The sequence below is a fragment of the Bos mutus genome, chromosome 8 (assembly GCF_027580195.1).
Source record: "Bos mutus isolate GX-2022 chromosome 8, NWIPB_WYAK_1.1, whole genome shotgun sequence".
Classification (NCBI taxonomy): domain Eukaryota; kingdom Metazoa; phylum Chordata; class Mammalia; order Artiodactyla; family Bovidae; genus Bos; species Bos mutus.
In genome coordinates this window covers 27,969,500-27,986,312 of record NC_091624.1, presented here as the reverse complement: position 1 = coordinate 27,986,312, position 16,813 = coordinate 27,969,500, and the positions used below count along the sequence as shown (strand labels likewise).

Below are 16,813 nucleotides of genomic sequence, written 5' to 3'. Positions count from 1 at the left end.
GACTGCAAGGAGATCAAACCAGTCAATCTTAAAGGAAATCAACCTTAAATATTCTTTGGAAGGCCTGATGCAGAAGCTCTAATATTTTGACCACCTGATGTGAAGAGCCATCTGATTGGAAAAGACCCTGATGCTGGCAAAGATGGAGGGCAGGAGAAGAGGGCAATGGAGGAGATGGTTCGATGGCATCATCAACTCAATGGACATGAGTTTGAGCAAACGCTGGGAAATGGTGAAGGACAGGGAAGCCTGGCGTGCTACAGTTCATGAGGTCACAAAGAGTCAGACATGACTGAGTGACTGAACAACAACAAGTGTACCATTAACTGCATTATGTATTTCATTCAGATATCTTCCATTTTCCACCCGTATCCGTTTTGGATTCCCTGTTGCCTTTAGGCATCTTGTCTCCCTTAGTGACCTCTGGCTTCTGCTAGTCTCTGTGTGACCTCAACATTTCGGGAGAATTGATCAGGCATTTTGTAGGCTGGCCTGCAGTTTGAGCTGTCCGATGTGTTCTTGTGATCTGGGGAGAATGCTGCAAGGACGCAGTGCCTGTACAGTGGTATTTACAGGCATCTGCTCGGTGTCACGTCTGTTGTCCCCTTTGCTGGTTTGGTTCTTTGGAGGCTGTCATAAAGTGCAGCATACATTCAAGGGAGGGGTGGGGTTAAATGGCACCTGTTGGGAAGGGGTTTTACATTACTATTTGAATTCTTCTGGGGGAAGAGTTGTCTCTTTTATTTCATGTATTTGTATCAGTATCGACTCACGTGTTCATTGTACACTTTGGTTATACCCAGCACTACGTTATTTGTTTTGTAGCACAGATTGTTTCAGCTTTGATCATTGGGCATCTTTCAGGTGGGCTTTTGTGTGCCGCTGACATACCCTGTCCTTTGTTTTGTGATCACTACCTTCCTTCCTGGCACCACAAGGTAGATGTCCCAGGCTTATCTTGGACTTCTCTGCCCTGGCGTTACCCACTTTTTTCCCAAAGGCTCTGGTCCCTTTTAGTGGAGAATGGTATTTAGAAACCCGATTGGAGCATAGATGTTCTTTCTCCTGGAGTGACTGCTTCTTGGCTCCCTGCTGACAGATAGGAGATGTATGTGTGTGTTTATAGACCAGCCCACGTGCACATGCTTACCTCTGATGATTTCTGTGACTGTGTTGTCATCTGTGGATCTCTCCATGGCTAGCCCAACACCATAGGAGCATGCTAGCCTCCTCCCTTTGCACATTTGTAACCCCGTTCTCTGACAGGGAGATACCCAGATCATCTCCCATTCCTTTACCCCAACCTGACACATGTGAAAATGGTTGCAGAGTTGTTCACCGGCACCACTGTGACAGACAGTTTACAGTACAGTTCAGTACATTTGTCAGTTTGCATCGGGCCTAGCGTTCCTGACTGCTGGCTAATTTTTTTTACATTGTGCATATTAAAGTTTATTCCGTGTATGAGGTGTACAGTGATGTGCGCTTGTACAAATGTAGAGTCATGTTGTATTCATCAACCAGACTCTTTCATTTAGGTGTTCTGTGAGGCTTTTATTTTCCTAATTGAGTAACTGTTAGACCATACTTCATTGTTCCTTTACTGAAAAGGATTTTATGTTTAATGTTCTGTACTCAGTCACGTCTGACACTTTGCAACCCCATGGACTGTAGCCTGCCAGGCTCCTCTTTCTGTGGGATTATCCCATCTAGAATACTGGAGTGGGTTACTATTTCCTACTCCAGGGGATCTTCCTGACCTGGGGATCGAACCTGCATCTTCTGCATTGGCAGGCAGATTCTTTACCACTGAGCCACTAGGAAAGTTTGCATTTCTGTTACCCTGTGGCTCTTAATGCCATGTAGCCTTTCCTCAGATAAAGGCATAATAGATGTTAACTAGTAGGGAAGAATACTAGAATTTTAGAAGGTGAAAGAACCTTGAAGATTCATGAATTTTACCTTCCTCACCAGATAGGTTGGGCATCAAGCCAGAACCGGAACTTGGACTTTTTGGTTTTCCTCCCCATCACTCACGGTACTTGAAATAGGAAAGATGAACAGGATGAAAGATGAACAAAGGGCACAGATTGCTTGACCTTGCTTTATTATGTTTATTATTTATTGAAGTACAGTTGATTTGCTTCCCTGATAGCTCAGTTGGTAAAGAATCCGCCTGCAGTGCAGGAGATCCTGGTTTGGTTCCTGGGTCGGGACGATCTGCTGGAGAAGGGATAGGCTACCCACTCCAGTATTCTGGCCTGGAGAATTCCATGGACTGTATAGTCCATGGGGTGGCAGAGTCAGACAAGACTGAGCAACTTTCACTTGCTTTACAGTGTTGTGTTAGTTTCTGGTGTACGGCAAAGTGATTCAGTTATATACCTTGCTTTAGATTTGAAGTCTGTGTTTTCTTAAGGGTGGGATTTCTTTATCTTTTGTTTTAGGAGATTAATCGGCCTTCCCTGGTGGCCCAGACGGTAAAGAATTCTCCTGCAATGCAGGAGACCTGGGTTTGATCCCTGGGTTGTGAAGATCCCCTTGAGAAGGTAATGGCTAGAGAATTCTATGGATAGAGGAGCCTGGAGGGCTTCAGTCTGTGGGGTTGCAAAGAGTCAGACATGACTGAGCAGGCTCCTTTATCTTTTGTTTTAGGGGATTAATTCTAGCAGACAACTATTTGTTTCATGTTAGATGTGCTTTGGGAGAGGATTAAGATATTTAATCAAGTGAACTTATAAAACAGAAACAGATTCACAGACTTAGAGAACAAATTTATGGTTTTAGGGTGAAGGAGGAGGATGGGGTAAAAGATACTTAGGGAGTTTGGGGTGGACCAGTATACACTGCTGTATTTAAAATGGATAACCAACGAGGTCCTACTGTATAGCACATGGAACTCTGATTGATGTTATCTGGCAGCCTGGATGGGAGAGGAGTTTGGGGGAGAATGGATACCTGTGTATGTATGACTGAGTCCCTTAGCTGTTCACCTGAAACTGTCACAACATTGTTAATTGGCTATAGCCCAATACAAAATAAAAAGTAAAAAAGAAAAAAGATATTTTTAATCACTTGCAAATTAGTCTTGTAGTGAATTATTAATAGTTCATTTACCTCACTTTTTAATGCCAGTCTGAAATCAAGTGTTCAGAATGAACAGGGAATTGTGTTTGGGAAAGAGTCTGTAGAAGAAGGAAATGACTGTGAAAAGTGCTACATCCCACTCTCTCCAGATAGATGAAACTACTCTATAAGGCTCTGATGGATGTTGGTTTCTACTGATTAGAGTTTATCCTATTAACCTTTATAAATAATTTAAAGACTGGGGGCCTCTGAACTGGAACCCCCAGAGTTTTTCATTTCTTAAGTAGTTTTTACTGTATGCCAGGCACCAACCTAGACCCTTGATACACAGATGAGCAAGTTGTATGCCTTGTCTGGTGAGCGATGGATATGAAAGGAGGAATATTTGACCCCAGGGCAGTGGCATAGAGGTGGCCTTTTTCTTTGAAAAAAAGTTTTTTTCTTTAAAAAAGCATAATTGCACCACCCTGAACCACCGTGTCAGTTTTTGCTTATTCCTTTGTGGTTGTATGTACCGAATATTGTGTTCTGAAATGGTTTTGTTTAATATTTTGTTCCAAGCTTTTCTCAAGTTTCTTCACAACATTGTGTAGTTTCTGTCTTTGCCTAGCTCCTTAATATTATTTTTCCCATAGAAGGCTACCTTCATCCTTTTTATGCTCCCAGCATTTTTTTTATCTGATAGGTTGGTTTCTTAGGCTGTATTTCCTGGAGTAAGATTACTGCAGCATCAAAGAGTATGAGTGCTTTGCAGCTCTGGAAATGTATTGCCTGTTGTTTTGCATTGCCAGTAGCCTTCCTTGAAAACCTGCCATAGACCTGTCCTGCCTGCTGTGACTCCATCACCTGCTGCTTACCCCTGGGTCACTAGGATGGGGCTGCAGATACCACACTCACGTCTGAGCCAGTACACTTGCTCTTCCCCTGCTGTTGAACACCCTTCTGAGTGACCACACAGGGCTGGCTCCTTTCCCCTTGTAGGGTTATTATGAGGGTAATGAGGTAATATGCTGTGAGGCATGTAGACAAAGGGTGCTCAGAGAGGATGTCTCTGGACTGCTCTCGTCCTAGAGCTGGGCAGAGCTAGGTTCTGAACTGCTCTTAGCCTCAGTTTCCCAGAAGAATAGGTTAATAAACTCTCTTGCAAAACATACATTATACACTGACTCAACTCATACCTTTAATTCTGCCCCATCTGGTGGCTCATTGGTAAAGAATCTGCCTGCCAAAGGAGGAGACACAGGTTCGATCCCTGGGTCGGGAAGATTCCCTGGAGAAGGGAATGGCTACCCACTCCAATATTCTTGCCTGGGAAATCCCCTTGACAGAGGAGCCTGAAAGGCTGTATAGTCCATGGGGTCAAAAAGAGGCTGGACATGACTTAGCAACTATGTAACCATAATCTCCTTTACAGGATATCTGATTCTATGAAGCAAGGAACCATGCTGCCTTTTCTAGATCTGTGAGGGGAGTGGAGCAAGGGAATGGTACTTACAATCTCTTTTCATTTCAAAAACCTCTTAGGAGATTGTGCAGACTTAATGTTAAAGATGTCTGGAAAACAGGAATCACTGGTGATTTTTAAATGCCTTAAGACATTGCTGTAAATATAAAATTCTACATAATAAAGTGATTTGAGGTAGAGAGCATGGACTCGAAGATTATCATTTCTAGATGCAGCTGGCCTAATTTTAGAATTTTTTAAATTATAGTTTTTTGTACTCTCACATCCATACATGACTACTGAAAAAACCATAGCTTTGACTAGACAGACCTTTGTCGGCAAAGAAATGTGAGAATTGGACCATAAAGAAAGCTGAGTGCTGAAGAATTGATGCTTTTGAACTGTGGTGTTGGAGGAGACTCTTGGGAGTCCCTTGGATTGCAAGGAGATCAAACAAGTCAGTCCTAAAGAAAATCAGTACTGAATATTCAGTGGAAGAACTGATGCTGAAGCTGAAGCTCTAGTACTTTGGCCATGTGATGGGAAGAACTGACTCTTTGGAAAAGACCCTGATGCTGGTAAAGATTGAAGGCAGGAGAAGAAGGGGTCGACAGAGGATAACATGGTTGGATGGCATCACCAACTCAATGGAAATGAGTTTGAGCAAGCTCCAGGAATTGATGATAGACAGGGAAGCCTGGCGTTCTGCAGTCAGTGCGGTCACAAAGAGTCAGACACGACTGAACTGAACTGAACACATGTTCATTGTTATTGTCCCATATGCTCAATGCTTCAGGATCTATATTAACTAGTAGACAGATAGGTGATGGATAATACTTGGCTTTTATTTTTGTTTAGAAAATCCTTCTGATCATTTCACCTATTTGCTGTGATCTTCTTTGAAGAAATTATTTTGGTTTCACTGAGAGTGTCTGACTTCTCCCTTTGTCTCCTTCTTTCTCACTTCATTTTCCTCCTCTGTCTTCCCCTTCTCCCCCCGATCCCCTTCCTTTAAAATACTGTCGCAGGGGCCACCTGGTGTTGTATAATTTTAAATGGGGTGATCTTCAAATTTGGTAAGAATTGAAAATTAATCTGCGGTATGGTTGGGATCATAAGTTACTGACCAAAGATGTTTCTTACTGAAATTCTTATTTGAGCAATGTGCCTCATACTTTATTATGGCAGTTTTGACTATTTGGCTCTCTTGCATATCTTCCATATCTGGCAGTTGCAGATTCTGTACAAATATGTCTGCATATAGAGCGCATGTTGCAGTGGTACTGGCCTCTGATGAAGTGCTCTTCTTACTTGCACAGGTTGCACAGAGCATTGAGGACCATCATCAAGAAGTGATCGGTTTCTGCAGAGAAAACGGCTTCCATGGCTTGGTTGCATACGACTCTGATTATGCACTGTGCAACATCCCCTACTACTTCAGTGCCCACGCCCTAAAACTGAGCCGGAATGGGAAGAGTCTCACCACGAGCCAGTACCTGATGCATGAGGTTGCCAAGCAGCTGGACCTGAACCCAAACCGCTTCCCTATCTTTGCCGCTCTGTTAGGTAAGTGGCAGTGTAAAGCTCTCTCATTTTGTGAACAAGTTCTGTGTATCAGGAACATACTGATTTTTTTTTTTTTTTTTTAATTTCGGTGCTAGAATATTTTGGATTGTGTCTTAAATTTTAGAAAACCAGGGAATGGGCTTCTCTTCAGTAACATTCTTTACTCATTATTTTTTGCTGATAATGTATGTGCTTCTTTTGTTCTTAAGTGTTTGTTTATGTATTGTTTTGTCTAGGCCAATAAACTAACTTTGGGGATAAAATGCTCTTAAAGTTTCGGGGAAATAACATTTAAAAATCACAAATGCTAATATGTTCTCACTGTGAAAAAGATTTAAACCTTTGACACAAATTACAGAAGAAAATTTGCTGTGAAGTTAGCACTGTTCTGTGTTCCCCTTGTTTTCAGGATTCTCACTACTTTAAAAGGAAAACAACAGAAATAAACTATCCTACCTTTGTTTCCAAAGGCTGCGTCTTAAGTAAATGAATGCTGCTAAGTCGCTTCAGTCGTGTCTGACTCTGTGTGACCCCACAGACAGCAGCCCACCAGGCTCCCCCATCCCTGGGATTCTCCAGGCAAGAACACTGGAGTGGGTTGCCATTTCCTTCTCCAATGCATGAAAGTGAAAAGTGAAAGTGAAGTCACTCAGTCGTGTCTGACTCTTAGCGACCCCATGGACTGCAGCCTACCAGGCTCCTCCGCCCATGGGATTTTCCAGGCAAGGGTACTGGAGTGGGGTGCCATTGCCTTCTCCAAGTAAATGTATAAATATCTTTAAAAACTCCCTTGGAGAAATTCTTCATGCTGAATATCTAGAAGGGATGAAATCTTGTTTTAACTAAGATTTTATATATAAATTTTTCTCTTTAAAGTAACTTGGTAAGCCATCAGGGAAGTCCAACTTGGTAATAGGTAATCCATTTATCACTTTATGTCTGTAGTTTATAGTTATTTCTATCTTTTCTGTCAGCTTCCTTTCTTGTGCATGTCTCTTAGCTACTTGAGTATCTGGCTCTAGTTTGCTGAGAGTTTGTTAAAAATGTGAAGTGTGTTCTGAGCAAAACCCTTCTGTGAGTAAAACCCAAGAACTTCAGTGATGAGATTGAGAGCTGTTTGGGAGTACTCAGGCCCTCTTTGAGAGATGTGTGGTCTTAATAAAAAGTGAGATCTTACTGCACTCTCTGTTTTTATTCTGCAATGCTTAGCAACAGGATCTGGTTGTGCTTACAAGGGGGACTATATTGTGGGTTCTTTTAGAAATTTCTAATTAGCAGATTTTTCAATAAACATTCCAAAAGAGTTTTATACAACTAGAAATTATAGTGAGGGAGCCATAATTTTTCATATGTAATTTGGTGATAACATTTCAAATTGTGTAACTACAAATTAATAAAAAAAAATTCTGATTTTACAAGTTGTCTTTATTTGGATCCAATCTCAAATACATGTCTTTAAGTTAGTACTTGGCTATTTTCTGTCCATTTTCTTACTGAACTCTTGTGACTTGGGATTCAGAGGATTAAAACCTAATTTCTAAATGCATATAGTACTTTTATGTTTTCAGATATTAAAATATAAAGGGATATTTCCTCAAATGTTAAAAAGTGATGAAGTGGATGGACACATGAAAAGTTTCGTATTTGCTTAAATGTTATACCCATTGACTTGGGCATGTTAATTGACTTTAAATGAATGGGAATATTGCATACTTTTAGAATATGGATACCTTAGCTACCCTGGGAAGGGCATTTGTTTATCTTATTTAAGAAACATTGAATAAATTTCTTGGGAGATAATACCAACTAATAGTTTATGAAATATTAAAAGAAATGAAAAATAATAACATTGTGAATAATTTAGTAATGAATTAATTTAAGGCTTGAAATTTCTTCAAAAAATTTAGGCGAATTATAAACTCTTAATTGGGTGAGCATTTTTAGAGCATTTTAGTTTAGATTTTGTGTGAAAATTTCAGTGTCCTCATATGAGAAATATTATTTTTCCTTTTTTTAAAATAGAAAGTATAATTTCTCCTTTTTGTAATAGAAAGCATAGCAATATAAGATGTTTTGTTTTAGAAAAGTTGAGTGAAATACTCATTTAAGTCTGTGGCCCAAGTTTTAACAGACTATACTTGATGTTGGAATTGGCTTAATATTTTTTCAGATAGTGGCTTCAAAAACAAATCTCAGATGCTTTATACTTCACACTGATGTTCTGCACTGTCTTTGAGCAGAGGAAGGCAATACAGAACTCAGTGATTGATGGTTTGGGCGTGGCTCTGCTCTCGTGGATGTCGTGACAGTTCGGCAAGCCTGTGTCACGTTCTGTGTCTAGCGTATTAGGAGTAGCAATGCTGAGACGTGCTCACCTTGTCTTGCCTTCTGCTAGCAGCTCAGTAATGCATCTGCTTAGTGTGGAGGTAACTAAATCATAATATATAAATCACAGAATTATTTAGGAAATTATTGCTTTTAAATTGTATCAAAACAACTAACAAATATGTTAGTATATCAGGCATCCAAGCATTATATTGAAGGGAAAATGTTTACCCCAAAAAATGTAGTTCCTCAGCTGAATATAGTTCTTACCTGTGACATAGCCCCGGGGATATGCAGAGAGCTGACGGACACTTCTTGGGGGTAGTGCAGTCCGTGCTTTGTACATCTATTTTGTGGGTGGTGCTAGAAATTTGAGGAGGAGGGTGTTGATCCGTGTCACAAACTGCAAGCATTGTCACTTAACCTTAGGTTTTATAACTGTGTAGATTCTGCATCTGCTGTCGAACCTACTTCACAGAATGCAGTTTGAGCCATAGTCTCTCATAAACACATGAAAACTTGTATCAGATTGGTATTTGGCATCTGGCATTGTCAGATTGACCTTAATACTGTGCTGGGGAGTTACTTAGGTTTTTATGCAGTTTATTCAGTTTGAATGCTGTTAAGCCTATAATGGAAATGTACTTGAAGCAGCTTCAAGAGATTGGTCTGCTGTATGTTTTGTGTTAAAAGATGAAGAAATATTCTCAATGTCTGTGTGGAAGTTCTGTGCGGTGTATTAAATGAGGTGGTCCTAAGGAGTTATATTGCAAAGTCTAAAACTAACAAAGATAATCTACAGGTTATAACATGCAGTGATATTAAGTTTCCCCTGTGTCAGTAATGGCTTTTGTGGTATCCCTGTTTGTATTTTAGGAAATCACATTCTACCTGATGAAGATCTGGCTTCCTTTCATTGGAGTTTACTTGGTCCAGAACATCCACTAGCTTCACTTAAGGTACAAATTCATTTTATTTCCAACATTTGTTGCTTTTCCTTTTACTTTCATACTGTAAGTAATGTTTCTTTATTGTAGAAGGAAATATACCACAAAATTAGCAATATCATGCTTCTGCCTAACTTCAGAATCTGTGCTGCCTTAAAAAAAAACAAAGAACCTACCTTATATTGTTCCCAGCACTTATATTTTAGGGAAATATATATAAATGTTTTTTAAAATTTCCTTAGATGAATTCTTCATGATAGGTGTAAATTTCTTAGCTAAAGTTTTTACGTATTTTCTTTTCTTACAAATATTATTTTTTCAATAGATAATATCATCTGTTATGGATCAATATCTTAGCAGAGTTTGATAAATTTCATAATTTTCTTACTGATTTTCTAATATTGTAAAAATCTATAGTTTTAACGCTTTTTGAGTGATTGAGGAGACCCAAGTTCATTAGAAAAATGGTCTATTTGTACTGTTTCGTCGATATTTATTTTCTTATTTTTCTCCCCTTCCTGTTTGTGGAAGTAATGAACATCCAAGAAGAAGCACTTAACTTTGATTTTCTAACGTGGGAGGGTTTACAGTGTGATGTGAGCATAGTAGTGGAATGCTGTGAGTCACTAGGGAACTTGTATTTGTGAGCGGCTTCCTGTGATTTTCCGAATTCCCTTTGCTGGGTAAATTGGTGTGGTGTTCTCTGCTGTCAGCGTTGTGGTCATAGCTGCCACTGATTACATAGGGAGTTGGGAATTCTGAACCTAGACTGGCCGGCAGCCTGGGCCTCAGTTCCTTGTGCTAATGGGGAGGTTGCATGGAGTGGTTTCTGAATGCGTGTTTTCCTATTGCCAGAATTGTCCTCCAAATAGGATTTTCAGTGTTTAGCTTACAGCAAACTGTGATACTTGGAATTCAGGTGACATTCCTCTCTTGCCTCTTTCATCTTGTTCCTTGGTGCCTAGAACCCTATTTTTTCCATTTCTTATTGATGGGCCCTGATGTTTTCCTTTTTATCCTAACAGTTCTTGGTATGGGGCTTTTCAGCTTCTGTTGGAAGGTCAGTTTTTCTCCTTTTGTTTGAGATTACTTGTTTTCTTTTGCCTTTTTTTTCCCCACCTGAAGGAAAACAGCTCTCTATTTGCTCTTGGCCAGAATGTTCTTCATGTGTGTTTTCATTTACAAAGTACTGCAATTTGTAAACTTGATTCCAAGCTCCTGGTGATACCATTAATGACTTGCAGAATGAGAAAAGTAGAGTCTGAAATCAGGTAGACTCAGAAGTATTATGCTCATTAGCTTATTAAACAGTATGCTTTTATAAGTTGATACAAAATGAAAGCTTGTTTTTTATAAGGTTTGTATTGTTTTGAGTAGCAGGGGTGAGTGAGAGGCTTCCAGGATCCCCAGACTGTATACATATGTTTAAATTGAACTCGCCTTATTTAGTGTGTCAGAGGTTAGAAGTGAGGAACTGTTTGAAGCATTATTGGAAAACCAACTCAATCCACTGATAGGTCACAAGCATCATTATCACGTACTTTTCCTAAGTTTGTTAATAAAAATATATAAAAAGTTGAAATAGAAAATATCTATTCATATATCCATCACCTTGGTTCACCTGTTGTTAACAGTTTGCTGTAAAGTATATTTGTATCTGTGTGTTTGTTTTTTAACTCAACTATTTGGAAGGAAGTTGCAGACATCATAACACTTTATTTGTGAAAACTTTGGTTTATATCTGCTGCTGCTACTGCTCCATCGTATCCAGCTATTTGTGATCCTGTGGACTGTAGCCTGCCAGGCTTCTCTGTCCATGAAATTTTCCAGACAAGAATACTGGATTGAGTTGCCATTTCTTACTCCAGGGGATCTTCCCGACCCAAGGATTGAACTAGCATCTTCTGAATTGGCAGGCAGGTTCTTTAGCACTGAGCCACCTGGGAATATCTTGGTTTATATCAACACCACCACCTAAAAATAAGGGTAATCTCTTAATTATATTACTGTTATCATATCAACTAAATTAATGTCATTTAATATAAGTCCACATTGACATTTTTCTGTTTTCTCTGGAAGTTGTTTGTAGGATTGTTTGTGTATGTGTGTATTTTAAAATTACTCATATTTTTGGCTGTGTTGGGTCTTCGTTGCTGTGCACAGGCTTTCTCTAGTTGTGGTGAGCGGAGGCTTTCTCTAGTTGCGGCAAGCGGGAGCTGTTCTTCGTTGTGGTGAGCGGGAGCTGTTCTTCGTTGCGGTGTGCAGGCTTCTCGCTGTAGTGGCCTCTCTCGCTGTGGAGCACAGGGTCTAGGCGCATAGGCTTCAGTAGTTGAGGCCGTGGGCTCAGTAGTTGTGGCACATGGGCTTTGTTGCCTTTGGGCACGTGGAATCTTCCCGAACCAGAGATCAAACCCATGTCCTCTGCATTGGCAGCAGATTCCTATCCACTTGTGGGTTTTTTAAAAAATCAAAGTTTTTGCACTGTCAACATGTGTATTTTAAATATTAGCTAGGTATTTTTATAGCATAATAGCAAAGCAGTGCAACATAATTTTTCAATGATTTGATAAGTTGTAGGATTTTTTAAAGTGACATTACGAAAAGTGAAACGTCTGGCTTTGAGTTAAAAAATTGCAAAACTTTTGTGTTTTGACCTTTTATATAGTTTTTTGTGTGTAGTATCATTTTAACAAAAACTGGGATTTTTTTTTTTTTAATTGGAGTATTGCTTTATAATGTTGTGTCAGCTTCTGCCATGCAAAAACGTGAATCAACCATAAGCATACATATGTCCTCTCCCTCTCAAACCTCCCAGCCACCCGCGACCCCATCCCATCCCATCCCTCTAGGCTGTCACAGAGCACAATGTCGAGCCCCCTGTATAACTCAGCGGCTTCCCACTCTCTCTTTTACAGATGGTAACATATGTGTTTCAGTGCTACTCTCAATCCCTCCTGCCCGCTCCTCCCCTCACTGCGTCCACATGCCTGTTCTCTGTCTGTGTCTCTGCTTTTGCCTTGCAGATAGGTTCATCAGTGCCATTTTTCTAGATTTCATATATATGCATGAATATGTGATATTTGTTTTTCTGACCTCACTCTGTGTAACTAGACTGTGGGATATTGAATATGGTTTTTTCCCTCATGAACGTTACTACTGTTCAGAATTGTGTGTACCCATCTGCTTTTTCAGTTGCTTCTTTTTCCCAGTAATAAAATTAACTACATCTTTTGAAAATTTGGTTAGTTGTTGATTATAAAACTTTCTTATGATTTTTATTCCTTTTCAACAGAGTATGTTGTATACAGTTTTTAAGGATACTTGATTTTGCTTCCCCGATTTCAAGCATTCCTTTTCTCCTACTTTATTTTGCCGAAGTGTTTCACTGAGTTCATATCTACTAGTTTATTATTCACAGAGGGTTGGTGTTATATGAACTTATTATCTAATAAATTCAACTCCCCCCTTAATGTGTAATGTCATAATCTTATCCCTGTCAACATTTTGCCATCACCATCCACAGTGCTGGTTGGGCCAATAGGAGAGCATGGCTGGGGCTCTGGATTCAGAAGCACAAGCAGAACCTGGAGTGGCTGGTGATGAACAGCTGAGGCAGTTGGATCATGAGGCGATCCCCACAGAGAAGGCTAGGAAGGGAGCAGAATTCTGTTTTGTGCTGTCTTATTAATCAGGGATAGTGCTCATTAGAGTAGGCATGCAATACTAAACATACTTAAAAACCTAAAAATCAAGTTAGGGCAGTAGAAAAGAGGAAGTTAAGGCAGCCAGTCAAGTTTTTAAGCTTTTTAATACTTGTTTACATGTTAAGAACTTCTAGTTTCTTAGTTTTGGGAGTAAAGTTTCTTTGTTTTGGAAGTAAAGTATATTTCGTTTGTTTTCAGGACAGCAGGAGCCCATTTTAAGTCACATCACATTCTAGAAGCAGGAGTGGGAGTCCTCTGGGATGTTAGGTGATCAGCTCTGCTTAGGAGCACCTCCTGGCCATAAGCATGTGCCAAATGAGGGCCTTTTTTATATGTGCTTTTTTGAATTTTTAAAAATGGTTTTATGATTTTGAGTCCTTGAAAGTTATGGAACTTTTTATTTGGGTTTGGCATTGAATTTTTTAACTGAAAGTGTTTTCCTAAGTTAATCATAAGTTGCAGGTCTTTGTATTCATTTTGATGCTTTTTGTGTTCCCAAACTTCATATTCAGTTTCATGTATTTTGACTTTTATCCCTGTCAGTCATTCATGACCCCCAAGTATTTCCTGCCCCAGAGTCCTTTTGTCATTTCCCTTTACAAGTTTTGTGCTCACCTTTCCTCTCCTTAGATCTCCTACAAGTGTTGTTCTCCTGTATAGCTCTTCAGGTTCTATTTTGATCTCTCTATACCACTTCCCCAGTTGTGGCAAGTGGGCAGAGGAGACCTTCCCCTGGACACAACTGCCCACGCCACCATCACCACCCCACTGCCCCAGCCCAGCTCTGCCCATCAGCCACAGGCCAGGCAGGTGCTGGTTTCTCTTGAACTCCTCCCTGTGTGCGTCCAGTTAAAATGTCTCCTTGAAAACTTCTTGCTTGCTTCTGGCTCTTCTCAAAATCTGAGTCCTAGCTCTTGTGCGTGTCTCTTTCTCATTTAAACAGTCTTTAGTGCTTATACCTCTGCCTTAGGATTTACTTTTTAGTCACCTTCCTTTACCAGCAGTATCTTTCCCTGAGGCAGCTGTATACCACGGCACTCTAGCAGGTCACCTCAGGAACGTTTTGTTTTCAATTTACTTAGACTTTTACTAAAAGTTATCTCTATATGTTTACATCTTACTGTCTGCCACCCAAAGTCACTGAGTAATCCTTTTTACAAATGTCTTTAGGGACAAGATGTGGCGTTTGACCCTGGGGAGGAGGGAGTCTGGTTCTGGGAGAGTAGCATGTCAGGGTCCCCAGGAATGTGGAGGTGGACAGAAGAGCCGTCATGTCTCATCGTGCAGGCCACACAACCCCAGCATTCTCCAAGTCATGGCAAATGACACGGCTTGCAGTGGGCCCTCAGAATGAAGCCAGGACTTGAAGGATCTCTTCTCTCTTGGTTTCCCGGAAGGGGCTCTGTGGGTAGCACCTGCTGACCAGTGTCCAGCCAAGCAGTGATTTTCATCTCCACTCCGCATGGCCCCTCTCTGGGTTTCACATCATGGAGCCAGCTTCCAGAGAGAAGAGCAGCATGATTTCAGGCCTTTTGAAGTTTTATGGTATATCTAACATACTGTGCAACTTTACTAGAGTGAGGTTGGTGATCGGACTTTCTGGAATCTTTTTTGAAAGAAAGTTGAATATAAATTGTGCATGAAGAGAAAGATGGGCTTCATTTATTTTAAGAGTTCTACCTTTTAAGGCATTGCAAGAGGTGGCAGCATGGGCACTATAGGACATTCTAAAGAAGGAATTCCTGCTTGTATATTAGTGTTAATTGAAGTTAACTCATACCTTTTTTTCCTCAAAAAGTCATTGTATCATAAGAGCTAAAAAGTACTTCCTAAAACCCAAGGACTTTGGGGGCTCTAGAGAAAATATTGTTAGGGGCCCAAAAGCTTGAAAAACTCAACCATTATGCAGTGTGGAAATGAGAGCTATTTATAATTTCACTCTTGGAAGAGAACCACTTTTAACAGATTGATATTTGTACTCTAAAATTGTTTTAAAATGTACACCCTACTAATATTATTATTACACTGTCATGCATTCAGTGAGCTGCACATTATTAACAGTCTATGAAATTTCAGCGCCCAGGTTCATGGTGCTGGGGTGTAAGCTTTTAGGTCGTGGAAACTTAGGTAAGAAGTTTTATTCTTTGCTCATTTAAAATTTATATAAGGAATCGTTAGATGGAAAATACGAGACTGAACTCAAAAGATGTTTGCTTATTTGTATCTTATCTGAGCTTCTTTACCTGTTCCCATTTGCTTTTAGAGTAAAGATGGAAAGCTTGGTGTTCCAGGGAATCTTCTGGGATCACTGGGACTCAATAGCTTTTCTGTCTTCGGACAGAAGTCATTTTGCTGGGAAAGAGGGACAGAGTCATGGGAGGAGTCTGTGTTTCCTAGTTGCAGGGTTACTTTTAGCTTAGCTCCTTTCTGTAGGGACTGTGCCTGCCCGCAGAACTCTTCCTGAGTGAGCAGAAATGCGTAACCTGGTCAGGAGGAGAGAGAGATTCATGGTCCAAAAGCCGTCTGAAAGATACAGTGTTTGTAGTGGCTGACTTCTCATGCCTGCGGTGGTGAGTGGTAGGGTAAGTTAAACAAAAGGAAGCTTACTGGAGTACTTTTGGTTTCTGTTTCTTCTCATGACCTGGGATCTTCTAGTCGTATGTTAATTAAGTGACATATCCTCAGGTTTTTAAAATGTGTGAAGACACTTTCAAGTGTATTTTCTCCCCTCTGGGTCCAGAACCTCAGCATTGTTCCTAAATAGGTCGTCTCCATCTCTCTAACAGAAGAGATCACTTCTTCTGAAAATGTGGCTCAGTTGGCAGCTTCCTGACCCTGTGTCTTGGGTGCGTGCACCTATACCCCTCACCTTGCCAGTGGTCTCTGCCCTGGGCACTTCTAGGCAACTCAACCAAAGAGGTCACTTTTCTTGATACTAGCGCAATCTGGGGCCAGGAACATGTGACAAAACTGGGATTTGCTGGCAATTTACTTCCAAACTGCCATTCCTGATTAGAATGTTTTTAAAAATTTTCTTTTTATAACAGTTTTATTGAGATACAATCACATGTCATAAAATTTACTCCTTTAAAATACAATTCAGGGCTTCCAAGGTGGCTCAGTGGTAAAGAATCCACCTGCCAATGCAAGAGATGCAAGAGACGTGGGTTCAATCCCTGGGGTGGGAAGATCCCCTGGAGAAGGAAATAGCAATCCAGTATTCTTGCCTGAAAAATTCCATCAATAGAGGAGCCTAGCAGCAGCAGCGGGCTACAGTCCATGAGGTTGCAAAAAGTTGGGCATGACTGAGTGATAGAGCATGTATGCAAAATGTATAATTCAGCAGTTTTTAGCTTTCACAAAGTTTATGCATCTATCTTCACTGTCTAATTTTAAAATACTTTCATTCCCCAAAAAGAAACCCAGTACCTCACCTGCTAGCAGTCACTTCCTGCTTCTCTCCCTCCTCCACCCCTTGACAAGCACTAGTCTCCTTTTTTCTCTATGGATTTGCCTCTTCTGGACATTTCATGTAAGTGGAATTATATAACCTCTTGTGTCTGGCCTCTTTCATTGAGTATTTTTTTTCCCCCCAAGGTTCAGTCACATTGTTGCATGTATCAGTACTTCATTTTTTTTTAATGGCCAAATAACAGTCTGTTGTGTGGGTATACCTACCACATTCAATCTGTTCATCAGTCAATGGACATTCAGATTGTTAGCCACATTTTGGCTATTGT

The 16,813-nt window shown here is 40.3% G+C and overlaps 1 protein-coding gene across 2 annotated transcripts in view; it reads left to right on the top strand.

Moving 5' to 3' along the window:
* The window catches only part of FAM120A (family with sequence similarity 120 member A), a 115,866-nt gene that overhangs the window by 18,126 nt on the left and 80,927 nt on the right, over positions 1-16,813 (top strand). For both annotated transcript variants that reach the window (XM_014480148.2, XM_070375252.1), the window contains exons 2-3: positions 5,851-6,097; positions 9,299-9,381. In XM_014480148.2, coding sequence (XP_014335634.2) covers positions 5,851-6,097; positions 9,299-9,381 — 330 coding nt within the window. The remainder of the gene's footprint in view (positions 1-5,850; positions 6,098-9,298; positions 9,382-16,813) is intronic.